Source organism: Thalassophryne amazonica, chromosome 1, assembly GCF_902500255.1.
Source record: "Thalassophryne amazonica chromosome 1, fThaAma1.1, whole genome shotgun sequence".
Lineage (NCBI taxonomy): Eukaryota > Metazoa > Chordata > Actinopteri > Batrachoidiformes > Batrachoididae > Thalassophryne > Thalassophryne amazonica.
The window spans coordinates 164,650,182-164,665,695 of record NC_047103.1 but is presented as its reverse complement, the minus strand read 5'-3'; the positions used below and the strand labels follow the sequence as shown (position 1 = coordinate 164,665,695).

Below are 15,514 nucleotides of genomic sequence, written 5' to 3'. Positions count from 1 at the left end.
CATTGCATGTTTACTTCACCTGCAATTGCATTTTCAGTAGCCAAAAGAAGTAGTGTATTCATATTTTGTGCCTCATACAATAACATTAATTAGCTTGTTAGTTTCTGCTCACTAACACAATGTTTGCATTGTTATAAATAAAGGTTGCACAGATAAAATTAATTTTGCTTCTTGTTGCATGAAGTAGCAGCACATTTCAAAAATAAATGTGACTTACAGACTGGTACGACTTTTAGTCCGGAAAATACGGTAAATAAAATGATACAGCCAAGACACTTCACTATAGAACTGTCCAAGTACAGAAATAATAAATAAACAATTTGCAAATCATTCTTATCTTCAATCAAAACTGACATTTATTTTTGAAAACTAATAATTTTTTGCTGTGGTTCACGTAGTTAGTAGTAAGTGTTACAAGTAGATTTGTTCACTAATCAGTTTGACATCTGACATGAAGCTCTAATGCAATGCCCAAACTCTCTCAGAAGTCAGCACCATCTCGAACTTCCAAACGTCATTTTGTAAATTTTAAAATCCTCACGTCAGTAACTTCTTGTGCTTCAACAGACCACAACTTCAACCAGCAACACTGAGACACAACAGCATGAAACGGTCAATGCTTTTGGCTGAAACAAATGTCAAAAAAATGTTTGTTTTTTTTAATTAATTTTTTTTTTTTTTACACAAACATGTTCTGGTCAATTTGTTGGAGATCAAACCAGCATTGCTTTGAGGTTTGTGGCACTCGTGAATAGTCTGACCTGTTGCTCTCATCACTGACAAAGTCTATAAATTGATTCACTCTAACATGCACACAAACACTCAGTCATGTATGTGAAGCACAGACTGGATCATACGTCTGTTTCCACTGTGTTCTGCACAGTGGAAACACTGTGCAGTGGAAACACTGTGCAGTGGAAACACTGTTGCACTTGAGTTTTTTTTGTTTTTGTTTGAGTCATGTTAACACTGACCACTTTAACATGGTCTGGCTGATATCTGATTAATTGGAACGTTTTGGTGATGTCAACACTGTTGTGTGGGCCGCTGAAGAGGAGGTATTGCTGGCCCACCACCACCAGAGGGCGCCCGGCCTGGAGTGCGGGCTCCAGGCACCAGAGGGCGCTGCCGCCTCACAGGAGCAGCCAGGGTGACAGCTGACGCTCATCATCTTTGACAGCTGTCACCATTCATCAGGATCAGTGTTGGTATATCAGCCAGACGACATCTCCACCTCTTTGCCGAGATATCGTTCTACCTTGAAGGTAATGTACCTCAGCTGACTGTGAGACAGTATCCTTTTGTTACTTGAGCGTTGTATTGTGAACTACTTTGCCAACGAGAGGTGGAGGTAGCTTTCCTGCCATACGGATTGCTGGGTGCAAACGCGCCCTCATTTAACTGCTTTTTGTTCCTCGCCAGCAGTACCAGATCCGACACGCGGAGGCAGTGGCCACCTGGGAGTTCGGGACTTGGCGGCTCCAGTATTCCCGGGTTCTGGTGGCGGAGGAAATCGTGTGGTTCCGGTTCTGCTTTGGACAGGTGTCTCCTATCTTCGAGCCTGCCCACACGACACCTTTGTGATTTGCCTCCTGTCTAGTGTTGTAATCTGTTGTATTCGTTGTGCACATTCGCAACAGTAAATTGTTGTTATTTGACCTACTCCATTGTCCGTTCATTTGCGCCCCCTGTTGTGGGTCCGTGTACCTACACTTTCACAACAAACACTATATGACATGGACCCGCTGAGGGAATTATAAGGTTCTTAAATAAACAGCGTATTTCATTTCTTACAGCGGGGTGTATAAAATTTTGCATATATGGTGCATTTCTCTGGGCACAATCCAGCTCACAGGTGTCTCCGTGTTGAGGACCACTGCACTGCAGCTGGGAAAGATGATTAACCTGGCTGCAGCAGGTGGGGATGGACCACCTGTCTACCTGGCTGGTTCCAATCCAGGACATGGATGGCTCCATAGTGTGCTGGATGAAGCGATGCGCAGCACTCACACACAATCAAAGACCTGGCCTCGAACCAAGGGCTTCAGAGCCAGTATAGGAGTCTTGTCTGGGGAAGTAACCTATGATGGATTGTGTAGACTGATATCTGCTTCAGGTTACAGTATCTCAGGACAAGCCTCAGAGTCTGTGGAGGACTTAAGGCACCTTGACACTTGCACGAATTTGATCCGTGCACTGGCACTCAACTGGCGTGCCAGAGAGTAAACTCATTATAAACTGTTATAAACTGTACACGGCTGCGTACAAGTGTGCAATGAAAATTTTGAAATGTTCAAAATCTCTGGCACACATTAATTTTGTGAACTATCGTGAACATTGCGCAAACTATTCAAAAACATTGTGTGTCACTGTGTGTCTGCTCCAGCACAGTGCAGCTCATCTGAACAATTATGAAGAGATGTTAAATCTATAAACATAATTCTACATACTATACTCATAAGAAGGAATGAAAATGCAACTGTTTTACCAAGCCAGTGCAATATAAACATAACAAATAATTACCTTTGAGATGATTCCAAATGCATTCTCCACGTCATCAAGCGCACAAGAAAAAAAAAACAAAAAAACAAAAAGCTGCAGCTGCAGAAAATTCCTCTGTGATTCCAGCAGCGATTACAAGTTGTTTCATCAGCCACGTTCTGAGAGCAAATGATTAATCTGCTATGAAATTATTATTTTATATAACGCAGTATCCAGCAGAACAAAGTGGGTTGCATTGGCACAAGGAATTGTGCGGCAGCGCAGAGGTTAAATGCGTGCCCGTGTCAAGGTGCCTTTACTTCGTCTTCTTATAAGGTGCAGTAAGCCAATTGATGATGAGTTATAGTTTCATTTAATGAATACTGTTAACTACTCAGGTAGTGTACATGAATTGAGGCAAACATGTATATGGGATGAATTCCAGCACTCATGTGATGCAGTAGTATTACTATGGTTGTCATACATGGGTCATTTCCAGGGGCCAATACCACCAGACGCAGACAAAACTGCCTCTGGACACTACTGGATTGACAAACAACCAGTCAGACCAACAACCACGCTTGTGTGAACAAGGCTGTTGCACCGTGAAGTAGCTACACTGGTGAATGACTGAAACTCTATGGCATTTTTAGTCATTCAAAAAAAAAAAATCAGCAAAAATCAGTTTCCAAAAGACTTGTTGATGTCTGGCACCTCAATGAGTCATCCCATAAAACCCGCCCCACATGACATACAGTAAATGGCCTAGAAGTCATAGAAATTCATTTGGAAAATGAATTATGGGTCTGGTTCACCAGGGTAGGACTGTAGAGCCTTTCATGTAAGATTCTTGCCTGTTTATACTGGTTTGTGCTCTTACCTAAAGCAAACCGTATCAATATTTGCTTGGTACCGGTGTGAGACCATGTTCTCTGTAGGGTTATGACAGAATGTATTTCTTCTGCGCCCAATTAAGATTTGCATTTTTTGCAAGTAGCCAAATGAGGCCCATCGCACCACACATACACTCAACTAGAATAAACCGATATTCCACAAAAACACTCATCTGGTTGTAGTACTGTTCCTCACATAGAGACTTCTTTTTCATCTTTGAGCAGCCCCAAAATCCTGATATGGATCCATATCAGGATTTTTAACAGGTTTTATACCAGGTGCCCCTCCAATTGTAACTTCAGTTCGACCCAAAGAAACACACAACCCCTGGTCTTCAAGAGTAGTCTCCCAGCCAAGTACTTGTCAGGACCTAGTTTGCTTAGGTTCTGAGATCTGACAGGATCAGGCCGAAAGAATACCCTTCTTTAAGCACCGCAACCAGTGTTCCGATCATTGTTTACACTGTTTCTTTTATACCCTTTGTTTTGTTCAGCTTTTCGGAAATGACACTGAAGCAAAAACAAGAACTGAGGGTAACATTTCATAACATCTCTGGCTGAACTATAAATATGAAAGAATATGAAATATGAAAGAAGGAATCACTGTAGTTTTGGCCATCACAGTATCGCAGTTACAGTAGAAAGATGAGTTTCACATATTTGATGGAAAATTCTACAACATACAGAATAATAATGATCATGAGTAATGTGGTTTTTTATCTTTCACATTATCAGAAGTCATTTTCATTCACATTTTGCTGTTTTGTCAATCACAAACCAAACACCTTCACAGCCAGTCAGATGTATTTCTTCCATCTATCAGTAATTTAAGAAAGCTTCGGTAGAGCATAGTTCAATCCTTAAACCTTCATATCGACAAAATAAAGCATTCTATTCGTTTCATGAAACTGGCAGTGAGTTTACCCACAAAAAGGTCCCCTAAGTCGTATCCGTTTTGGCACCGATGTGGTCTACCTCACCAGGACAACACAGGGCATCATCCGCTGCTGTGGCTGAAAGACAGCTTAGCCTGGGGTCACACTTCACATTCTGAGATGCTCGGAGCACAGGCTCTATCTACAGAACATAAATGGACTGGATTAAATCTAATGAAGGTATGTGTCTGAGTTGGGCCTGCTCGATTCTGTTCGGTCTGCTTCTTTCTGATGTGGCTACAGTCGAGAGCAGATGGCACGTTGTTGTTTAGCAAAAAGCGGGCCAGCTCAGGTTGCAGACACTCCACTCTGTGTGGGACAGTGGAACCGGAGGGGATGTCCATTATATTGGAGGTGAGAGACAAATTGACCAACTTTAGACCACAGTGTTCCGTTGCCGGTAGGGTGGAGGTGGCAGGACTGTGCCGGATTTAAAAGCGAACTCAGACATGTACTCGGGATTTTCAGCTACTGCTGGCCGTATGTGTCCATTCTGCTTAAAGAAGAGCTTGGCGTTGGTGGAACCTCCCTGGGCACCTTCAGAAACCACCTGGCTGGATGATTTGGGAGGCAAGCTGTGCTGCCAGTATTCTGGATTGTCAAAGGTCACCTTCAGCTTCTTCCCACTTGCTTTCCCCGATGTATGTCCCCCCTGCTTTAGCATGCTGGCTGGGTGTGTGGCGGTGTGGCTCTGGTAAACTGGCAGGCTGCCGTGGCCAATCGGGGCTGAGGTTGACAGGGCACCTGACTGGCACACCTGGGCTTGGGCAGTAGTTCCTGTTTGGCTGAGGATGGCAGCGTTTCCACTTGGATTTCCAGGTTGCCCTGCAGGTTTAATAGCATGGTGAGTATGTAGGATGTGGGTTGATGGACCGTGGTGGCAGGGTATGCCAGATGGAGAGGGCTGAGAGGTGGACAGGGGGTAATGTGGAAGGCTGGTCTGAATAGTAAGAGGGAGGTGGGTGCCTGAAGTTGTAGCTGAGACAGAAGAGGAAGGCTGGGTGGGAAGGGACAGACCATTTCTCCTCAGGACTTCTAAGCCCAGATCAGCAGGATTGTGGAACGTGTTGAGGTAGAGGGGCTCGTTAATGTACTCATCCTCTCCTTTGGGCTGACTGTTGGGTGTGCTGTGGTAGCCCGGGTTGTCCAGTGCATGGATCTCACCGTTTTTACATCGTGAGACAAATGGATTCTCCTCAATTGGATTCAGGTATTCTGTAGCACAGATTAGAAAAGGGAGGGGAGGATAGGAGAGTGGAGAAGAAGCAAGAAGGTGTTTATGAAAGAATATGCGAATTAGACAGACAAAAGACCAACAGAATTTACAAGGAAGGACAAAACAGAGTAAGACAAAGAGATCAATTGCTAATGAGGAGAGGAGAGGAGATGGAGTTGATGATGGTGATAATGGAATGCACACATGTCCAGGTGGGCAATGTTCCAGAAATCCTTTGGCACTGGAATATCCATCTGCCGAGGTTGAAAATGACCCCTCTTCACTGCATCCAAGTGCTGTAATGGTGGGGTGTGAAACCTATTGATTTTTGCCCACTCTTCTGCTCCTTGAGATTGCATCAGATACAATTTGCTTCAGGCTTTGTTATATTTTGAGCTCCTCAAAAAATCAAAGATCATAGTGAAAGAGCACAGCTAATGGACGGAATTATGATCAAAGGCAAAACATGACTTCGTAGCAGCCGAGATACACCGTCTTAGACAGAATATCAGTCGGAATTTTAATTAATGAAATGATGCGAAATGAAAAAAAAAAGACGTACAAAATGACATCTTGCTGTGACTTGTACTAACAGAATGCTCTACAAATTCAGAGTGTAATGCATTATCACAGAAATCACAACAGGGCTGCAGAGTTTATAACTTTTGCAAAATCCTTTTCAACACTCCTGTTTGTTAGAAATACTCAGTAAAACTAATCCAGGATGAGTCACGAGAACATTCCCAGGGTATTCCAGCGGCAACACATCGTCTCTTAGTTTTTCTACCTTGTATCTCGGTACCTGAGGAACTTTTGTCCTTCAATGGCGTCATGTATCCATCCTCATCTGTGTCCACTCTGGATCCTCTTTCACCCAAGAAAATGGTGGGGTCGGCGCTGTAGCGTTGGCCGCCGCTGTCTTCCCCTCCAGTTTGGCTCAGACTCTTCTTATGCAGGTTCCCGTTACACCGCTGGTCCTCCAGACCTGCACATTGGCCGCCAGAGGCTTCCTGGTTAGCACAAGCTTGGGCCCCTGCTCCAGATCCTTCCGCCGGATTCTGACCACCATCCCGATAGCCAAACTGGTTCTGATGCAGATTACAGTACAAGGCAAGAAATGTTGTTCAGAGGAGTTGCAAAAGGAAAAAACTACACAACTTCAAATGAACAACCAGCAAACACTGCTGGTGCGAATGGCAAAAATACTAAAGTTTGAGTCAGTGTACACCTGTTTCCACCTGCCACAACAAAAGTGAGACTTTTAACCCCTGCAGCTGCCTCATGAAGGTAAATTCTCCAACAAAAGTTCTGCTGCTGTAGTCATCAGCCTTAAGGGACTGCAGGGGGCCAGAAAGGCAAAGCTACAGTTCAAACAGCTGAACCTCAAAAAAGAACAAAACCCCCAGAAGAAAACAAAAACATGACATGAGTACTGAAGGGCTTCTTGTGGTGCCTCGCTGGCTCGCCGTGGGCTATTTAACCCGGGCCTACTCTCCTGCACTCCTGCCAACTGCAAGTGCTGCAGCAGAAATTACAGGAAGCAAAACTACCAAATACGAGGTCTGTCAATAAAGTATAGGTCCTTTTTATTTTTTTCAAAAACTATATGGATTTCATTCATATGTTTTTACATCAGACATGCTTGAACCCTCGTGCGCATGCGTGAGTTTTTCCACGCCTGTCGGTGACGTCATTCGCCTGTGAGCACTCCTTGTGGGAGGAGTCGTCCAGCCCCTCGTCGGAATTCCTTTGTCTGAGAAGTTGCTGAGAAACTGGCGCTTTGTTTGATCAAAATTTTTTCTAAACCTGTGAGACACATCGAAGTGGACACGGTTCGAAAAATTAAGCTGGTTTTTGGTGAAAATTTTAACGGCTGATGAGAGATTTTGAGGTGATACTGTCGCTTTAAGGACTTCCCATGGAGCGAGACATCGTGCAGCACTCCCAGGTGCCGTCGTCAGCCTGTTTCAAGCTGAAAACCTCCACATTTCAGGCTCTATTGATCCAGGACATCGTGAGAGAACAGAGAAGTTTCAGAAGAAGTCGGTTTCAGCATTTTATCCGGATATTCCACTGTTAAAGGAGATTTTTTTAATGAAAGACGTGCGGGCGGATTGCAGCGTCGGCTCGCTCGACACTCCGCCACAGGAAAAACACCTCCGTTGGAAGCCTTAAGGACAAGTTTTAACATGTCCAGCTGTTAAACAATTTCACTCCACTGAAAGCCATCAAAAGCCGCCTGGATTTTACAAATGGTTATCAACACGGAGGTGTTTTTCCTGTGCCGCCGCACCGCGCCGGCTGCATCGTCTTTCATTAAAAAAATCTTTAACAGTGGAATATCCAGATAAAATGCTGAAACCGACTTCTTCTGAAACTTCTCTGTTCTCTCACGATGTCCTGGATCAATAGAGCCTGAAATGTGGAGGTTTTCAGCTGGAAACAGGCTGACGACGGCGCCTGAGAGTGCTGCACGATGTCTCGCTCCGTGGGAAGTCCTTAAAGCGACAGTATCACCTCAAAATCTCTCATCAGCCGTTAAAATTTTCACCGAAAACCAGCTTAATTTTTCGAACCGTGTCCACTTCGATGTGTCTCACAGGTTTAGAAAAAATTTTGATCAAACAAAGCGCCAGTCTCTCAGCAACTTCTCAGACAAAGGAATTCCGACGAGGGGCTGGACGACTCCTCCCACAAGGAGTGCTCACAGGCGAATGACGTCACCGACAGGCGTGGAAAAACTCACGCATGCGCACGAGGGTTCAAGCATGTCTGATGTAAAAACATATGAATGAAATCCATATAGTTTTTGAAAATAATAAAAAGGACCTATACTTTATTGACAGCCCTCGTACAATGAGAAAGTTAAAAAAAAAAATCCCGCAGTTATATCTGTCCAGCTACTCCCTCTGCTCCATTGCAAGCAGCTTCCTCCTCCTCCAGTCCTCTCTGTTCATCTTTTCTTCAAAGCCGGCCATTATCTGCTCCTCTTTTCAAGTATGACCCTGAGAGCAAATCAGCCCTGATTAGATAACCATCTAAGTCTGTGCCACAACCTGAATAGCTAACTTCCCCTGGCAAAGTCAACCAGTGGACCTTCACATTGAATTCTACTCTCCGTCTGGGGGTGTAGGGTCTGCATAATCAAAAGAGTTTCAATTCATGATAGGGGTGTTGACCTTGAGCATGCAGGACCCTGGCGGATTATTGTGTGTGTTTTTTCTGGATGTGTGGGTTTGTCACAGAACAAAGAGCCAGTGGCAGGGTCATGAGGCCAACGGAGCCCGATATGCAGAGGCATGGGCCGGGGGCTTGTGGTGCACGCTGCAGAGCAAACAGCAAAGTCTGCACTTGTTGTCTATTTAGTTAATAGCTCTGGCATTTTAAGTGTGTGTTCTTATTTGCTTATGGAGCCCTGAGTAATGAAAGCTGGGGTCTGGGGAGCTGCTGCATAAAGAGTCCAGGTTTAAGCCACACACACTGCCACGAAAATGATAAAAGTGGGCCATTAAGAAAGGAAAACCATCAGGGTATTGAACATTCTTAACCACCTTGAGCTCTCACAACACAGCATGTGTTGGTCAGGATGACCAGACAGGTGAGGAATATATCAAATTTGTGGACAGTGTAAAGAGATATGACTCTTTATTATACTTGTCATGGGTTGTGTTTTGGTGTTTAGATCTCCACATTATTTAGTCTCACCCTATGGTCACATTAGCTACAAGTGACAGCAAGCGACAGACGCAAAGCGACGACTTGACATTCATTTTCAATCAGAGTGGCCGTTTTGCAGCGCCAAGAGAAAACGGTCGCTTTGCCATCAGCAAAATGGGGCAAACAAGATGAGAAGTCTATTTGATCAACGCGACATGACAACTGCCAGTTCAGGCAGCATGGCATCATCTGGTTGTTCGCTGGAACAAAATAATAAAAAATGGCGGAATACGGTCCGAAACAGCTGTATTTCTGTATAAATGTAATATGTTTCTCATATATTTTGTAAAGGTTAGTGAGAAATGACCACTTTTAGATTTAGTTTTTGTAACCAGATAATACCTCTGAAGTGATTTACAAGACATCTTATGGAGACGTTAGTGTGCACATCCCAAGAACGCCCATCAAGCTACAAGGCCAACTGCTTGACGCTGTCATTATAGCTAATGGACTGCATTTATATGGTGCTTTCCCATTTGAATCAGAAGCTCAAAGCACTTTACAGTGATGCCTCGCATTCACCCATTCACTCACTGATGTCAGAGTGCGACTATGCAATACTCATCCGCACACCGGGAGCAACTGGGGGATTAAGAGCCTTGGCTGAGGGCCCTTAGTGATTTTCTGGTCTGGCACAGATTCGAACCAAGGATCCTCTGGTCTCAAGCCCATTGCTTAACCACTAGACCATCAACTCCCCTAATCTCTTGGATAGATGCAAACATTTCTGCATTCTTAATTAAAATCGGTTGTCCAGTCTTGTGGTTAGAAAAAAACATCTTACATTTCCCAAAGTTCAGCTCTTTCTATTGAAAACCAAATACAAACTTTTTTGGCATGTTTTTACAAATCATCAGAATGACCAACACTGCAAACAAATCAGCAACCGTAACCTCCCTCACAGAGGTAATCGTGCAGGGCAATAAATGCCTTAAAGATGATGATGATGAATCTTACATTCATGTGCACGTGTCATTACGCCTCAGAACGGTGAGCAGACTGCAGTGGAATAAATTCTTTGTGGTGCAGTAAAACATCAGTGTGTGCTTACTCTGTTGGAGTCAACGCGAGGTCGAGCTGTGTACGATGGAGGAGCTGTGTTGAATGTACGAGGCACAAGGTACTCCTCAGCGTCCATTAAGTCTTCCAAGTCTTCTTCATCCAGAAGGCTCTGGAAAAACTTGCTGTCATTGGGGCTGGGAAGCTTCATACGGTCGTCCCCCTAAACAGAAAAGAACAGGAGGGATGTGTCATTTTATTTCACAAATAAGTTTTCTAGAACCACATAAATGTTACTGAGCATGAGCCTGTTGAGGCGAGCACACCTGGATGACCAGGTACCGTTGGGGGTCACGAGCCATTCTGCAGAACTCCGCGGCCAGTTCTTTGAACTTCGGCCTGCTGTCTGCATCAATCATCCAACCTGAAGGCAAAAAAGTGAAGCTGTAGGCAAAGTAAACTGTGCAATATGTCAAGGTGTTAGATATAGGTAAAGATTAAGGTAGGTGCACTTTGATATTATCAATGTTTTTGTTATTTTATCTATCACAACATATCAGAGTTGAAATCACAAAATAAATGCTTGCAGACTGCCAGCTTTACTTTGAGGGTAATAACATCAAAATTGGTGAAAGGCAAAAATTAATAATTAATAATTCCAATGCTTTTTTGTGTGTGGTTCGTATTTTTAATGGACCAAATGCAATTGGACAATTGATTGCTGAGTTGTTTGACAAACAAGTGTTTGGTCTTTCCTCATTGTTTCATTGACAAGTCAGCAGTGTGTCCAACTCCACTGTACTATTTACATGGTGCACAGTCTGATTGTAAAGTAAAGTGTATGGAGCAAAGGTGGTGCATTGAATCTCTTAATTAACCCTCTGGGGTTAATAGACAGGCCACTGTGCCTAAGTCTATTTCTGTCGTGATTCTATTCATAGGTCAGAGACAGAACATCACAAAGACTTTCCTTGACCACTTCCAGAAACTACAAATTCTTAGCTGTAATACACATCTTGCCTCCAGATGATCTTTGACTTACAAGAGCTCAGAGAAAGTCACATGGTCATGTGAAAGAGGCTGTACTATGGCTGCAGCGTCTGTTAGTGGGAGACCATCATTGCAATACACTACTAAATGCTCAAAAACGCTAAACCACCCACTCTGTCAACCTGAAAGTGGTTGTTATTTTACATGGGTTTTTTATCACAAATGGACTTATTCACCCAAAAAGTAATGAATACAAAAAAGAAGACATGCAGCAGACAGGTAGGTGATATTATTTTCAAATATACCATTTTAGAATGTACAGTAGATCTCTGCCATGTAATTCCCAGTGGGTGACGCTGCTGCACTGCATGACATGCTTTATTTTATTTTAAACTTATTATACACTGCACTACTTTTGTGACTTAATGTCTGTGGTAAACCCATTTCTAACACCAAAATACTTTGTCCATATGAATAAAAATGTATATTCACTGAAGATTTTAAGAATTTCTAAAAACAATTTTCATATTTTCAGCATTAGAGCCAAATCATATCTTTGACACAGTGTTATAGACAAATATATGTCTCACATTCAGAATGCTTAGACTGAACATTTTGATATGCAACACACTGAAATTATACTATGCAAGTACTTTAAATGGGGAATTGTATAAATATGAATAATCATGGGCATGTTTTTGGTAAAACAAATTACAATAGAATAATACAATAAGACTGTCATCTGTTATTTCCTTAGAAGGTGCCATGCACTTGAACCTGGCACTTTTGTTCTTTTGATAGTGGACTGCTTTGTGTCAGATAAATTGTCAAATTTGATATTTCATATTATATTCTTGTCCAAATATATGTGAACCTAACTCTGTATATGTGGGCATGCTTGTGTTTTCTTCCAAAAGTATTCAAAGATATTTGAGTAGTCATGCAGCATATTGATTGCTCACGACTGTCTCATATTGTCGCTGTTAACCTTCAGCAGGTTTTGTTGGAAGTTTATTGCCATTTTTCTCGGGGGACTGGAGTTGATTTCCTATTGCTCTGACATTTTGTCATCCTTCCATTTCACCACAGCTGTGTCGCAGCCATCCCTCTTCTGAAATTTAATTCCAGAACACAGCAATCACAGACTGTAGACCCTTAACACCACAGCCATCAGTTCCCACCCGTAATGCTCACCAAAAACACGGGAATCATTCAGTCATTTCATGGGTATAAAAAGTTCACAAAGAGCCTTATCTGTCTTTGAGAATACAGATTCTGGGACACAATTTGTTGACCCTCGATAATGACTCACCCACAGCATAGAGTGTCACTCGCTACAGAACCCAACATGCTGTGACTTGCTTACTCCCTTAGAGAAAAATACCGAGAAGAAACTACAAATCCCCTCTGGACCAGGATCTGGGAGGTCTGAGAGGAAGACAGAATAATGTAAAACATTTCAGTCCATCATGTCAAGCAGATGTCAAAAATGACCTTGCGCTGTTTTACCGAATAGTATAGGCACAGTTTAGCCAACAGCTAATTAGCAAATGTATTTTTGTCAATGGTGGATTAGCTTTTCAGCTAACTGTGAAAACCATTAACAGGCCAATTAGCTTCCAGTAAATTTAGTTCTGCAAACCTTAGGCCAACCAACATTGTTTGTATAAAGGTTAATGATCAAAAACTTTTGTATGCCTAAAAAACATACGTTTGATATGACCAAAGCAAATACTCATTGATACATCTTAAGGTGACAGTTAGATTATCAAAATCCCTGCATATTGTTACTTCTGAATATTTCTTTTTTGTTTAAAACTGTCAACACTATGAAAAAAGCCTGTATGCTGAATAGAAACTAAAGATAAATTTAGTTAAATTTGTTAATTACATTTGTTAATTTAATTATTTATGTACATCTTGATCATCATCTGATCTTGGCAAACTAAACCCTTTTGGGAACCCCCCCAAAACAAACAAACAAACAAACAAAAAAAAACAAACAAAGAAAACAATTCAAGCTATCAATAAATTCATCTAAAAACATTAGCAGTTATTGATACCTTAAATTTAAATATTTTAACGCTTCATTGGTTTATTGTTATCACAGTTAACTTTTAAATTACTGGATTAGCCATTATGTTTAGCTTCAGATAAATGTTTTTCATGTTTTACTGGCTTGGCATTTTCACAGTTAAATTCTCCCTTAGCGGATTAGCGGTTACTTTTAGCTTGGGTGTCAAAATCTAACCCCTCGTCCACGTCGTGACATTTGGGTAACAGATCAACTAGAGGGTTGCCTGTTGGGGTGAAATTCCGTGGGGACCTTTTGTGCCCCATGGCTGCTACGGTAACCATGAAAGCCCAACAGGAATGCCCAAGAGGAATCCTGAACACAAGATGGCTAATGGAGCTCTGGTGAAACAAGACGTCCTCAATGATGGATCAGGCAGGGGAGGTGATGGTTTGTAACCTAATGGTTGTAAAGGTGGCTTACAGCAGCTTCCTCAAACCTGACAGTCTGGGATTTCAGAACCATTGGACCAGGCGTTGTGTACAACGACATTCCCGCTTTAAACAAACCCATGCACAGGCATCCTTAGATCGACACTGGATGTAAATATCCCGTCCGGGAACCGATCAAGACACAATCTTCCTCGCCAAAGAGGGACTGCCATATCAGGCAGCTTCAGCTAATTGTTTTAGTGGTTTATTGGTTTATCGTTACACAGTTCACTTTTCAGTTTAAGCAAATTAGCAGTTGGGCACAACTAAAATTTAGATTAGCTGTGCCCACCACTGATTTTACCATGAGTTAATCTTAAATAATTAGCATGAAAACACTTTTGGTTTCTATTATCAATCCATATGGAAGTGGACTGTTTATTTAAATCATGGCCTACCAGTTAACATCACTCTTACTTCCAAACAAACTCTCCTTAAATCCACCGTGACCCTCACTTTGCCATTTTTGCTTGCCCTTCTTTCCTCGGTTTATCTAATTTCCGCTTCTAGTGCCTCACGCAGATGCACTACCAAAATGAGGTGCAATTATCCCGGCATTCAAAGTCTATTTAGTCTTTATTGGGGTGGCGCAGAGCAAGCCGGGAACGCTGTGTGACAGCGTAGCAAATCAGAAACAACGGCTTTCAGTCAACATGCAGTTATAATTAATGCAACCAATTGAAGCATTTCCGTTGGACTTCTGATGGGTGGACGTGACCCTTCTTGCTCGTTTGACTCAGTGTAACACCACCGTGATGGTCTTACTATCAGTCATTTTGTGTGCACTTCAGGTGCACGTGTAAATGTTCTTTAGCTGGTAGATTTATTTCTACACCTGTAGAGATTATGATGATTCATGATGATCCAAATTATACTGTAGAAAATTAAATGCCAAGCTTTTTTTTTCTTTATCTGAGAGACGACATGCACAAACTGGTGTAGTACATTGTAGTACATATGCAATTTATCTTGTATAGGTAACATAATTATTATGCAATTCAAACAATATACTTTATGCATTTTAAATAAATACTCTCATTATTATTGATTTAGAGTAATTATATTTTATTCATACTAAATACATAAAACTGAGGATTATGCATTTCAAATGAACAGGATTTATTACAGTAATGAATATGCATCATGTAAGGTTTATTTGATAGGTTTGTATTAAAATTATCTAAAAAAAAGTAAATTGGAATTTGTCAAGTAATAAAATTACATAAATCTTAAAAGTTAGGGTTAAATTTTTCTGTGAGTGCACGTGCTGAGTTCATACATGTTAATTTCTCAACAAAATTATCATACAATAAACACGAAGAAGAAACAAATGTTCGCGAATGAGAATCACAATCAAGCTACAGTTTCATGCTGAGATTTATTTATTTGTTTTCCCCTTGAACAAAGCTATCTTACACTCACCGAAGGTTCACTGGATCAACATGTCTGAATTTATACTATGCTCTATTATCCAGTGAGACAATGACACAATATAATCTATCAAGAAATCAATACAACGGAAAAAATGACTAATCTAGCTTGCTAAGAGAAACGTCCTCCCCAAGACTTTGATTATTTTGTAATTTCTTCATGTAGCTTTGAAGTTCCAAGGAAATGATCTTTCCTACAACATGTAATCTACAACTAGTTGCGTGTAAGTCTGACCATGTTAAGCCGCTACACTGTCTCAGGGTAACTTTAAATCTGCTGGTGTTCATAAATACACAGCTCATAAACTTTATTTGCAAAGGGGAAAGAAATCACCAGGATTTGTTGTG

General features: G+C 41.8%; 1 protein-coding gene across 1 annotated transcript in view; it reads right to left on the bottom strand.

Moving 5' to 3' along the window:
• Window positions 1-4,386: 4,386 nt before the first annotated feature.
• LOC117517414 (receptor tyrosine-protein kinase erbB-4-like) overlaps window positions 4,387-15,514 on the bottom strand; it is an 886,935-nt gene continuing 875,807 nt past the window's right edge. The window contains exons 24-27 of the mRNA XM_034178423.1: window positions 10,568-10,665; window positions 10,294-10,464; window positions 6,328-6,613; window positions 4,387-5,524 (exon numbers count right to left, since the gene is read on the bottom strand). Coding sequence (XP_034034314.1) covers window positions 4,686-5,524; window positions 6,328-6,613; window positions 10,294-10,464; window positions 10,568-10,665 — 1,394 coding nt within the window. The 3' untranslated portion in view covers window positions 4,387-4,685. The remainder of the gene's footprint in view (window positions 5,525-6,327; window positions 6,614-10,293; window positions 10,465-10,567; window positions 10,666-15,514) is intronic.